At 34.0% G+C, this 12,238-nt stretch overlaps 2 protein-coding genes across 2 annotated transcripts; one reads left to right on the top strand and one right to left on the bottom strand.

The window, feature by feature from the left end:
- Positions 1–3,194: 3,194 nt before the first annotated feature.
- On the top strand, positions 3,195–7,974 carry LOC128164813 (uncharacterized). The gene is made up of 5 exons (XM_052828829.1): positions 3,195–3,459; positions 3,569–3,807; positions 4,038–4,208; positions 5,629–5,703; positions 7,647–7,974. Exons 2-5 carry the CDS (start codon positions 3,573–3,575, stop codon positions 7,847–7,849), a joined length of 684 nt encoding a protein of 227 aa, XP_052684789.1. The 5' UTR covers positions 3,195–3,459; positions 3,569–3,572; the 3' UTR covers positions 7,850–7,974.
- LOC128164812 (ribosome production factor 1-like) lies at positions 7,936–12,070 on the bottom strand. Its single transcript, XM_052828828.1, has 9 exons — positions 11,885–12,070; positions 11,642–11,698; positions 10,952–11,032; positions 10,603–10,698; positions 10,117–10,270; positions 9,224–9,306; positions 8,662–8,840; positions 8,157–8,283; positions 7,936–8,061 (listed from the first exon to the last, which is right to left on the bottom strand). Exons 1-9 carry the CDS (start codon positions 12,041–12,043, stop codon positions 8,020–8,022), a joined length of 978 nt encoding a protein of 325 aa, XP_052684788.1. The 5' UTR covers positions 12,044–12,070; the 3' UTR covers positions 7,936–8,019.
- Positions 12,071–12,238: the final 168 nt, after the last annotated feature.

The following is a 12,238-nucleotide window of genomic DNA, read 5'->3' as shown; positions in this document are numbered from 1 at the left end:
AATTAGCAAAGTAAAATAACTGAAAATAAATTCTGGAAACATTTCAATCACTGCCCTTGTAAACATTATCCCTTATTCTACAATGCTCACCTACATGTACTAATACTGACCCCGACCTGTAGATATCAATATATTGGCCATTACTAAATCAAAACGCCTTTCTTATCCAGATAAGTATCATGAATTGAAATATCATGTAGATAAAGACATAAATGCTTTTAGTTTTCATTAATATTGTGTAAACTTATACAGTGTCTCCCAGTTGTCGATGATTAACAGGATGTAGAAGAATCCATTAATACAGTCTCGATGAAACTTATATGTATATTGTATATATCCCTAGCTAAAAAATAAAGCAATTTAATACATGTAAACAAAAAAATAGAACACAACATTTGTGTCATCTTCGCTAGCGAAGATGCTTTTGTATATTCTTCTTTGTTTTCTGCTTAAATTTTGAACAATACAGGACTTTAACCCCAAGCTATGAATAAAAAAATCCGTGACACAAAATTCCCTTGAGAAATTTGTAAGAAGAGAATATATATTCTCCAAATCACCAACTCAGTCCATTATCATATTGAAAGCATGAGATAAATCAAGCTTGTTTAATGATCTCATAATCGCCATAAGACAGTTGTGAAAACAGGATTACAAGAGATTAAAAAAAATATAGTCAACTATTATAGTAATGAAAATTATATTTTAAAAACAACATTTTTTATCCTGGTTTGAATTAATACGTATAACACCCTTGAAAATGCGATATCAAAGTATCAAATACTGTAAACCAACTATTATTCGCGACGACTTTATTTCGCGATATATCCGAGATGAATTGGTTCACGGCGACTGATTTTCGCGACTAAACCTTATCCACACCTGTTTCTTATAATACAACTATATGGTAAATACTGGTCTGCGGCGAGAAATATTCGCGACAATGAGGCCCTCGCGAACCTCGCGAAAATTTCTCGTTCGCAAATAAAGTTGGTTTACAGTATTATTGGTAGAATACGCGCTTAGTTACTTAGTACTTTCGATACACATTTGTATACTCATACTTTGGAGACTTATTGCGTGGATTTGTCGACATGCATATAAAGGAAATACGGACGGGGAAGGGATGCGCCAATCTTGGATTTACGGAGGTAAGAACCCTCCACGCCCCGTATCAATATTGACGCATTTGTTTGTTTAAATTATTTGCTCAGTGTATGAAACCAGATTCCGAGATTGAAATTACGCCATGGGATTTTTTGTTTACCTGTTTATTAAAAAAAAAAATACTTTGGAAATCCCCCCCCCCCCCCCAAATATATACATATACATGTATACTGTAATTTAAATAAGGGATTATCACAAATTCAATCATATCAAGTGCTTGTCAAATGATGTGCACCAGAGAAAATTAAATCAGGCACCAAGTTTGTATGAAAATTCAGAGTATTTATATTTGGCAAACATGTTTTACTGTATACTGTTACTTTCGTATAAATCTAAAACTTATAGTGAGTCATTGAACGCATGCTAGAATATCATATCTTTCATAACATTATCAGTGCCTGTCCAAAAGTGAGGAGGGGGGCTCTTAATAAAATCTTAAGTAATTGGAAATAAACACTCCCTCCCCCGGAATCACAGATCTCTTTCAGAAGTTGGTAAGAAAGAGGGGCGGGTACATATATGTGATAAACTGTCTGTCTGTCTGTCTGTCTGTCTGTCTGTCTGTCTGTCTGTCTCTCTCTCTCTCTCTCTCTCTCTCTCTCTCTCTCTCTCTCTCTCTCTCTCTCTCTCTCTCTCTCACACACATCATTCTGGTTTCTAGTACATGGAAATATTGGACTTCGAGTGAGTACGCGCCTGTTATGGAAAAACATCGCACGAAGAGTTCCCAATAGGGTATATATTTGGAGTATGTGGTCTCGCTTCAAAAGAAAAGAAAACAATACCCCATGTAAAAAAAAAATCAGAGATGCATAATTAAACACAGGTAAAAACAAGGACAGAAACGTTTTCTACTTTATAAAGTGATTATCCAATCAATTATTTATATTTTCCCCGAATTTTTCAGCACAAATTTCCAACAGTTAAACAGTTTTCTGATATTCCTAAGGTGGTTTGTCTAAAATGTCATGCCATTAATACTAGTTTCTTCCAAAATCCTAATCTTTACAGTTGACAAAGAGGACAGGCCATACAGAGAAATATCTAATAAGATTTAATATAATATACTTCCATTACGAGTACTTTTCGAAAAAAATAAAGAAGTTAAAATGTCTATAAATTTGTATATAATATAGGTAACGTTGTTATATAATGAAATCTTGTCTACGTTTTCAAAGCTCAACGAGTGCCAAAGAATGGCTTATTTCTTCTTTTTTTTGCATGATTATTTTGACCAAATACTAGTAGCCTTACTTACGAGTTTTATTTGGAGATAAAGTCAAACAAACTTTCCATGCAATCGAATTTACGATTCTCCGAGACTTTCAAATTTGGAAAAATTGCAATTGGGTTAAGGGTCGCTGGAAAAAGATAGGTGTAAAAAAATATATATATAATGCATACGCAACTTTAAAGAAATTTACACTTTAAAATTGTTCTATTTGGAGATAAAGTCAAACAAACTTTCCATGTTACCGAATTTACGATTCTCCGAGACATTCGAATTTGGAAAAACTGCAATTGGGTTAAGGGTCGCTGGATAAAGATAGGTGTAAAGAAATATATATGTAATGCATACGTAGCTTTAAAGAAATTTACACTGTAAAATTGCTTTAGTGACAAGGAGTAAAGAAACATTGGTGCCTGCGACATATTGTGAGGTCAAATTCAGGGAGCCCCCATGTATATTGATGCGATCAAAATATCTTTAACTACATGTATATATCAAGCAAGGGCCATACCTTGTTTGAAAGCTTTCCTTGGGTTTGGAGATAAACCTTATTCGATGAAGACAGAAACGTCTGTCGTTCTTATTAAGTTTGGCTTGAGCCAAAAAATAAATTGATAAGCAAACTGCATTTTTAAAAGGGGTATACGGAATGTACCCCTGGTTGATTAATTACTTGCCTGGGAGTTTCAATTAATTTAACCTTGTGGTCATAAAGAAACATTTTCTTTATCTGGACGATGTTGATTAATCTCCTACCCCACAAAAGAATCCACTTGGTGCCCCTAATAGCTTCTCAACAACTAACACAGTGATAGAAGTTACGCTGATATATAGATGAGGGGAGACAGCTATAAACAATTCAAATTGTGAAGTCCTAGATGCCAACATAATAGAAGGCTGAAGAAAGAAAAAATCAAGGCTTATCGCACTACAGGGGTACACAGACTCTAACACCCAGGGTAGTCGGGTGGGTACTGTTTTTCGGGTACCAACCTCGTGGGACTTTCGCCTTGAAATCAACGACACCCTACAATTATTTAAAGAAACACCAGAAAACATTTGTGAGTATCGGTTGAAAACTTGAGAAATTTGCCAGAAGATCGTTCTTGAAAATTCCTATTTATTCAGTCAGTTTTCGGTCATGGAATTGAGTTTGCGTCACTTTTACAGAAAGATGTTGACGCTTTCCGTCGGTCACGTGGTTTGTCTTTTGGCGTTAGTAGGGGGTGTTTCCAGCTGTTCTAACCCCGGAGTGGTGACTCTTAACGATAAAACACGGTACTCTGACGTCATAGTTACCGGTTCCATTGAATCAAAGGTGGGAGATGGTAAATACAGTCTGACTGTGGATTGTGTTCTCAAAGACAGTGGGGCTGATATCCCGGGTGCCCTGAATATATCAGGGGTGGGTAAGTTAGGGAAATATCAGCATACATGTACTTAGTACCTCTATGAGCATTAACTAAGACATAACGCTATTCCATACTAGTATCTTACTCAAGTCGGGTTATCAGAAAAATCAAAACTTCCAAGCTGAAGAGAATTTCTTCAATTTGCAGAGTTATATTCTGAATGTTTAGAAAAACACGAATTTAGAATTGATTACAACAGGGCTTTCTTTGTAATATTGTTATTCCAGAGACCGAGGAAGGTGGAATGTGTTTTGTTAGCGAGATATCGGAGGGTAAGAAGTGGGTGCTGTTTCTATCCAGTTTCTATTCTATGAGGTACAAAGAGGAAACTTATGAAGACTACAGTCGTATTGTACAGACAGGCTGCGATCTCCATGTCAAAAGCACCCTACCGCTGGGTAAGGGCTGAAAATGCGAGATGTTGGAATAAATTTTATACATGTATACATCTAGATTCGATAAGACATGGTATTTTGTCAAACAAAAATTTCTGTATTCAAAGAAAAAAGTGAGAAAAGTTGGGTTTTTTGGGATTTAAATTCTAAGTGATTCCATTTTCAATTGAATTTCTGGGAGTTGATTTTAATCAACTCTCCTATGCAGTTACTCAGACAAACCGAAAGTGAAACAGTGTTTGGACCTCAGCACAAATAATCGCTGCTGACAAGACTTAGTTCTTGAAAATAATTGATAAATTCGATGTAATGTATGCTAAAGCATTGTTTTTCAAGAAAACTTATTTATAAATACCTTAAAAATAGTCAGATTTTAAAAGGAACGAACAATTTAGATTTTTTTGTAGTCGTATGTATTCCTATGCCAGAGTTCAATATATAGTCTCGTTCAACTTGACGCTCGGCTGTCTCCGTAAATCTCCGACAAGCAGAGAGTCTCTCTTGCTTGTCGGAAATATACGGTGTCAGCCGAGCGTTTGGTTGAACGAGACTAGAGTTCAATATTGCTTGGATCCATACAATTTTCGAGAAATATTTGTATTACTGATACATAGTTTGATTGAATTAATTTTATCTTTAAATATTATTTAACATGATTCATATGGGAGTTTCTCGACATTCTTGTCGAAAAAGTCCAAAAATTCATATTATAAAAATGTGTGTAATTCAAATACAAATTAGAAACCACATGTACTTGTCATGCAAAATAACATATCATTGATTTTAAAATAAATAAACATCGACAAAATCAACTCCCGAGAGTTCTTCGGTACTTTGATTAAAGACACGTCTTTATCATAAAAACCGATTAAAAAAAACAATTCATATCTTAGATAGCATTATGGAAAAAATAAATTAATTTCAAGATAGTACAGTTAATAAACGTAAAATAAAATTTTGAAGATTGAAATTATAAACTTGAAAATTATAAATTCGGAAAGCGCTTAATTTGATTTTCAAACAAAATACGAGAAAAATGTGTTCATCAAATAAGGTACACGTACATATAAATTAATTAAAGAATATAATATTATACACCCTTTAGATTTTCATTGTATAAAAGAATTATTTAATCATGTCTGTTGTACTCTTGTTGAATCTTATATTTTTCTTAAGAAGCTCATTATGTGTAATTGTCAAAATATTTGACATTTTTAAAACAATTCCTGAACAATTCATTAGTTTAAACTAGTTTAACTCATATTCAATATAAGTTTAAATTGTAGCTAGAAAAATATATGATCAAGTATTAAAAAAATATCAACATAATAATTGCATGGAACGCATAACACGAAACTGTACATTTTTGATGGTATTTAAGTTTAAGCAGGGGATAGACGACATGGTTTCATTTTTGCTTCAGGTGGTGTGTCCAAAAATTGCGAGGACGTGGTTACCCGAGCTTGCCCCACCCAACCCCCGATTGTCCACACAAAAAGTGAGAACAAATTATTTTACATTTTCTAGTGTCTTTGTGTTGTGATAACACCACGAATCAAATTTATAACGTATAGATCAATATATTTCGGCAATGACGCAAATTAATTACATACTGCTTGTTAGGACGCAAGCGGGATTTTCGAAATGAAAATACTCTTAATTAAAGGGGCATGGTCACGATTTTGGTCAAATTTTGTTTTTATATTTTTATTATTTACAATGCTTAGAAATACATTTCTAATGATTAAATTAAATTTGAGTGTCATTCGTAGAGTTATAAGCAAGATACAGGATAAACAATTCTTTAACTAGTGCCCTGTTTTTGTTTACATAGGTTCAATATACCAGTAAAAAAAAAAATCCAGCTTATTTGTCTATCTTTTTATATATTTTAAGCATAGATTAACAGTTCCTAACGTTTAACACATTGGTTTTAGGTTTAAAACTGAAATTTTTACTTCAAAGTTTAAATTGTAAACAAACGCTTTGTTTACATAGCGAAGAATTTCAAGCTCTGTAACTTGCTTATAACTCAACAAATGACACTCAAATTTCGGTTGCCTATTAAAAATGCCTTTCCGATGGGTTGTAAATATTAAAATCGGAAAAATAATTTTTGACCAAAATCGTGACCATGCCCCTTTAAAAATGTCAATAATTTAATATTTAATCGAAGAATTGCTGAAAAGTTTATGAGGAATCATTCGTTGTATATTCATAAGTTGATTATGACGGTTGTGGCGTGCCCTTAGAGCTTTATTGGATTTGACCACCCCGACCATAATATTCCCCTCAAAATGCTCACAAAATTATTCCTTGAATAAAATCAAACGCCAGGCACGTGGACAACTCCTTTCCCCATCCATATTCATTTCGTTCGATCGTTTTTTTTCTTGTAGATCACATTCATATGTACATGCAAAGAAAAACGAACTGCTGGTCTCTCCACTTCAGTTTGAAGAGCTTAAAGGGGCATGGTCACGATTTTGGTCAAAATTTTTTTTTCAGATGTTAATTCTTACAATGCTTCAGAAAGGCATTTTTAATAGGCAACAGAAATTTGAGTGTCATTTGTTGAGTTATAAGCGAGTTACAGGGCTTGAAATTCGTGAGCCCTGTATCTTGCTCGTATCTCTACGAATGACTCTCAAATTTTATTTGATCATTAGAAATGGATTTCTAAAGCATTGTAAATAATAAAAACATAAAAATAGAATTTGACCAAAATCGTGACCATGCCCCTTTAAACAAATGATATGTATACATGTAAAGTTCACACAAGATCAAATATTTTAAGATGCGAGGTAATTGGTTTGTTTTGGGTTATATTTTTTCGGGAACTTTGTTAGAACAAATCGTCGAGCATTAACGTGTAATACAATGAGTACCCTTATTGTTATTGCGAAGGATGTCCCTCTCATTCCCTAAAATGCAGCAAACGTGTACTCTATCAATTAAGCGGACACTGATTTCTCAACTCGTTAAAGTAGATTTGGATGTGCATATTTCAGACTGAACTTTGAATATGCATGCCATTTAGCGGTAGCTACTTTCCGCCAAAATATGATACATTTAGTTTTACTTGAATATCTTAATACTAGTTTATCATGTGGATCTATGGATTTTTTTGTTCATAAATTAAAAGCTAACTGTCTTTCATTAATGACAATACAAATTACATTAGACATAAGTTTCTATAGATTGAACACTACATCATGTAATTAACCTCGGCTGTGATATACATATACAGCGGTGTTCACGTACCCACATTGAATTGCCATTGATTACAAATACAGTGAAATACTCAGTCACAAAAAAATACCGGTACACTATAATTTCTTTGGAAGGATGAAATTTAGTAAGCCTAGTTCAGAATCTAGCCACAAATTATAAGAAAAATGTCAATCGTTAACCTAATAATCTTGAACATGTCATTAACAGGAACCAAGAGACCAAGAATAACCACCACTACCACCACTGTCACCAGTAGATCAGTAGGCCAGGGGATGGGGAGTGGTAGCAAACGGACGGTACAGACGCCCCGACCTGGGGGAATGGGGAGTCAGAACAGGTCTTCTCTCCATTTACAGAGCTCTGTGCTGATACTACTGAACGTCTATTTATTCGTTCACTTCTGGACATAATGTGTATACTATCCACAAAAACATGACAAACGTTGGGAAAGAGGAAGTTTATAAATATCTGTGATTATTTTTTTCATTTTTTATATTACATCAATTGTTGTTGGTAAAATAAAACAGAAAACCGTTTTTTCATATCTAATATATTTTATTTAACAAAAAAGACCACAGATTTATAAAGAAAACTTCCTCCTGCTTGTTTCCATTTCTTTCCTCTGAAAAAGAAGAAAAAAAGCATTTAAAAGTATTTTCAATCCCAGAGCAACGAAATACCTAACATCATCCACAATTCAAGGAGGATAACTCTTACCTTGTGCACCCACTCATATTCTCCATACTTTGAGTCAAACGTTCCTTTCTGCAAGGACCGCAGCTTTAGGGTAAATCTTGGACCCAACTCCTTTAATCCAACCCTTTTATTGTTTCTAAAGACGTATCTGTTTAAAGAAATACATAATATTGGATGAATATTTGATAGAATCTTTATTCATTCATAGAATAATTTCTGATCAGTTATATTAATCATCCTTTAATTAATTTATGTCATAACTTGGATGAAGGGTGCAAATACCAAGTACATTTTGTAAAACATTGGATCTCAGCCTAATCTTCATATCTATCATATACCATGAATAATGAAAGATAGACAGGCACAGATTTAATTACTGTATAATTAATATTGAAATTACCAGTAAACATTTTTTGCCTCATACACTGTACTTGGAAAAAGCCCCTAGGGCCATGTATCCCATCACAGACAAAAAAATTAAACTGATAAGTGGGAATTCACACAATTAAGATTCTATATTACCAACCTATGATGCCTAAAGAAAATAAAGTCCCTCTGGTTATGGAAAGTGACCACTCTCCGTCCATGGAACTGTGGGTCATGTGGAAATAACGAGGCAAACACCCTCCCAACAGAATGGCCAAGTCGTGTCCCAAAGTTATTCAGGATTAACTCTGGTTTATGTTTACTCATTTCTCCAACTCTCTGAAAGAAATGTTTAAATTAATTGTTTGAACTTTTAAAAGAACACTCTTTCATGTATTAGCAGAATGACAAAAGGTAATTGTAAGCTTCTGTAATTGTTAATGTTCAAAAGTGTTAAAAAGAACTTGATCAAGTGATACAAAATCATGCAAAAGTAAAGCATTTGTTTGCAAATCAAAAAATTATTTTGTGCTTTTGGACATCAACTTTCATGGATTAAGAAAAATTTACATTTGGAAGGAAATGTAAAATTCTTTATTTTTGATTTTGTAAAAGATCTATCTCGAAATCCATGAAAGATATCCTCAACAAATAAGTGTAACTTCAGTTATGCACTGCTCTGCAAGTAATAACCAAAACTGAAAGAGGTTGTTATCCGATACCTTTATCTCTGTGGTAAGCCGGACGCTGCTGAGTTTGAAATGTAATGTGGGGCCCTCAGGCAGGTGAGTGATGACCAATCCATCTCACACAGGGTTAAGAAAAAGATGCAAATTGCTGCTTCATTCAAAATTTAACATTGGTGTATAGTATTTACATGTACAGTATCTTTCACTTACCAGGGTATTCAAAACTCACGGAATACTTGAAAACACCTGCTGTTGAACTAACCTGTATATTATAAAAATCTGCTTACAAGGCTTTATTGAGTTGGCTACCAACTGATCATCTCTAAGGGCCCAATCACAGGACATATGATGAAAGGCATTTTAGAGGACTTGCTTTGACCTTCACTTCTGACTTAAAAATGTGGAATTTGATATAGAACTATCCGCAAACCCCCTTATTTACAGACAGTCTTCACTAGATTTGGCCAAGGGGAGTGAAATTATAATCCAAAACAGGATTTTAAAGAAATCTGCTAATTCAGATATTCGCCTAGATTTGTGGTTCAACGTCACTGCAAAACTTTTACCCAAAAACACTCTTTGCATTAGCCAGACAGTAGCTTAGAAACTGTGTTTAAGGTCACTGTACAATCTTTGACCTTTGTGGGAAGAGTATGCTACAGATTGGTCCAAGAGGAGAAAATATATTGTTATTAAGACAAGGATTCTATACACAATTCTTCTATTACCATGATCTTATACCTAAAAAGTTGGTTCAAAGTCACTGCACATCCTTTCCCCATAAGGCACTCTGTAGATGAAGTAAAAGCAAGGTTGGGTCAAGGGGAGAGAGAATATGCTCTGGGCAAATGATGTGGGATGGAAAGGCTCATAACTATAGGGCGCCAGCAGAGCTGGACTCTTAGTAACATATAAACAAAGGATACTGGGTTCCTTTCGGTCTTCATTCACAATAATGATGTCTGTATAACCCCTCTCCTTTGCCTGTGGGATGATTTTCTTTAAATCCAATCCTCTCCTGTACTTGATCTCTGAGTTTGGGATTGTTAGTTTCAATTCTTTACAAAATTTGTTTGTCCTCTGGAATAAAAGACAATTAAAACTGGTAATAAATACACAGTACTATACATGTAATATGCAATGTTTAGTAGGGGTGAAAATTTATTTGTAATTTGTCTTTATTGAATCTAATTGGAACTATTTCACGAAGAGAGAGGACTTTCAATATGGTGTAATAATGTGTTTGATCACACAAGTTGAAGGTGATTCTGGTCACGTAAAATATGCAGTGGTTTTTGCAGGCATGTCTAGAGTAGAACAAGGTTTATTGATGTCTCAATTCATCCCCCCCCATTTCTTAATTGCAGTAGACATATGTCTTAAAGACTCTAGAACTACTTAAAGCTACTCACCAGACAAGGTCTATCACAAGTGGTTATTAGTATTTGTGGTGATGTTTCTCTGTTGAAATATGTGGCCAGCTCATCTTGGGCTTCATCCAACATTACCTACATTTAGGTGTATGTACAAATATAATCCAGTACTCGGCATAAAGAATCTTAGATATCTTTACCATGATAAGATCCAGTTGAGAACTTATGAAAATATTGACCACAAATCTATAACAGTGTTAAGTAAGATCGCAAAGCTATAGCAGTGTTTATTAATCAAATTATAATGAAAAAAGAGGTTTAGATGGTCCAGAACAGTCAAGACCCTGAGCCATTTTGATGATATTTGCTGATTGACTGATGACCTCACCTCTGTGTCCTCCGTGTTGACCATAGTTTCATCTTTTACTCTCATGCTCTCTATGGTTTTTGGCACTTGCTTAGGTGGAGCCTGAATTGAAAGACATAAACACATCAATATACTACATGCTATAACAAAATAGGAGTAGAGTTAAATAGAGATGTTCCAATCATCGATTATAATTGAAAATCGATCGATTGTTATCACATTCTAAGCGCTCGATCTTAAAAGGTTTCATTACGATTAATCGGTTAAGGTTTTTTTCCCTTTCAACGAGGACATATCATAAACAGAATATTTTAGACCGGAACTATCTAAACCCAAAAAAGGCGCGCGGTCTGAAAATGGCTGACATGTCAGACGAGCTCGATATTCTTACTCGGGAAATATAGCACATTCTAGAATTTGGACGCATTGTGGTTTCAAGAAAATTAATGTTGGACTGCCTACAAAGGAAAATCTTTTGAATATAGTTTTTTTATCGCTAGAAATACTAAGTAAATCAAATTACGAAAGTCTAGTAATGAGTCTGTTCATTGTAACTTGTTTATTTACATTTATTTAGCACTACACTATAAAATATAAAAATTTCCGATTATAATCGATAATTAGTTAGTTGCTTGAAACCAATTTTCGATTATGAAAATCTCACCGATTCCCATCACTAGAGTTAAACTATATTAACTGCAATACATGTACCTCTTCTCCCATGCTCTCTGCTTCCTTTTTCTTCCTTTGCTTCTCTTTTAGTTTTGCCTGTGTGAACATATATGTAATAATATTCAAACTGTGCATACTCTTAAATTAACATCATAACATGTTTTACAGGGCGTTTTCCAAATCAGTGTGTTTCCCATATAAAAGACTCAAAACAACACTTTATCAAATCCATGAGAAACAAACAATACATGATGAATTGCGACTTAATTCGGGCTTTATTACCTTTCTCTTCTCAACTCGGAGTTTCTTGTACATTTCATTTCGTAGAATTTTATTTTTGATACGCGAAATATTTGGTTTCGGAATTGTTTGGACATCTTCTGTGACTTCCTTTTGGTTTTCTTCTTCCACGTTTTCCACTTTCATCTTTTTGGGAGCCATTCTGTTTTTATATGTTAAGTCTTTCTCTGTCATATTCGGTAATATTGTAAAATCTAAATAGCTCATACTCTAGTTACTGCTTTACTAATTTGTTACAGTAATCTTTACGAGTCTTTACAAAATTAGTTTTCAACTACTTTTCTAAAGGTGTTTTAGAGACATTTAATATATTATACTTGGTACGAGTTGTTAACT

This window comes from Crassostrea angulata, chromosome 10 (assembly GCF_025612915.1).
Source record: "Crassostrea angulata isolate pt1a10 chromosome 10, ASM2561291v2, whole genome shotgun sequence".
Taxonomy (NCBI): domain Eukaryota; kingdom Metazoa; phylum Mollusca; class Bivalvia; order Ostreida; family Ostreidae; genus Magallana; species Magallana angulata.
Note: the sequence above shows the minus strand (reverse complement) of the source record. Positions and strands in the feature narration are given on the sequence as shown.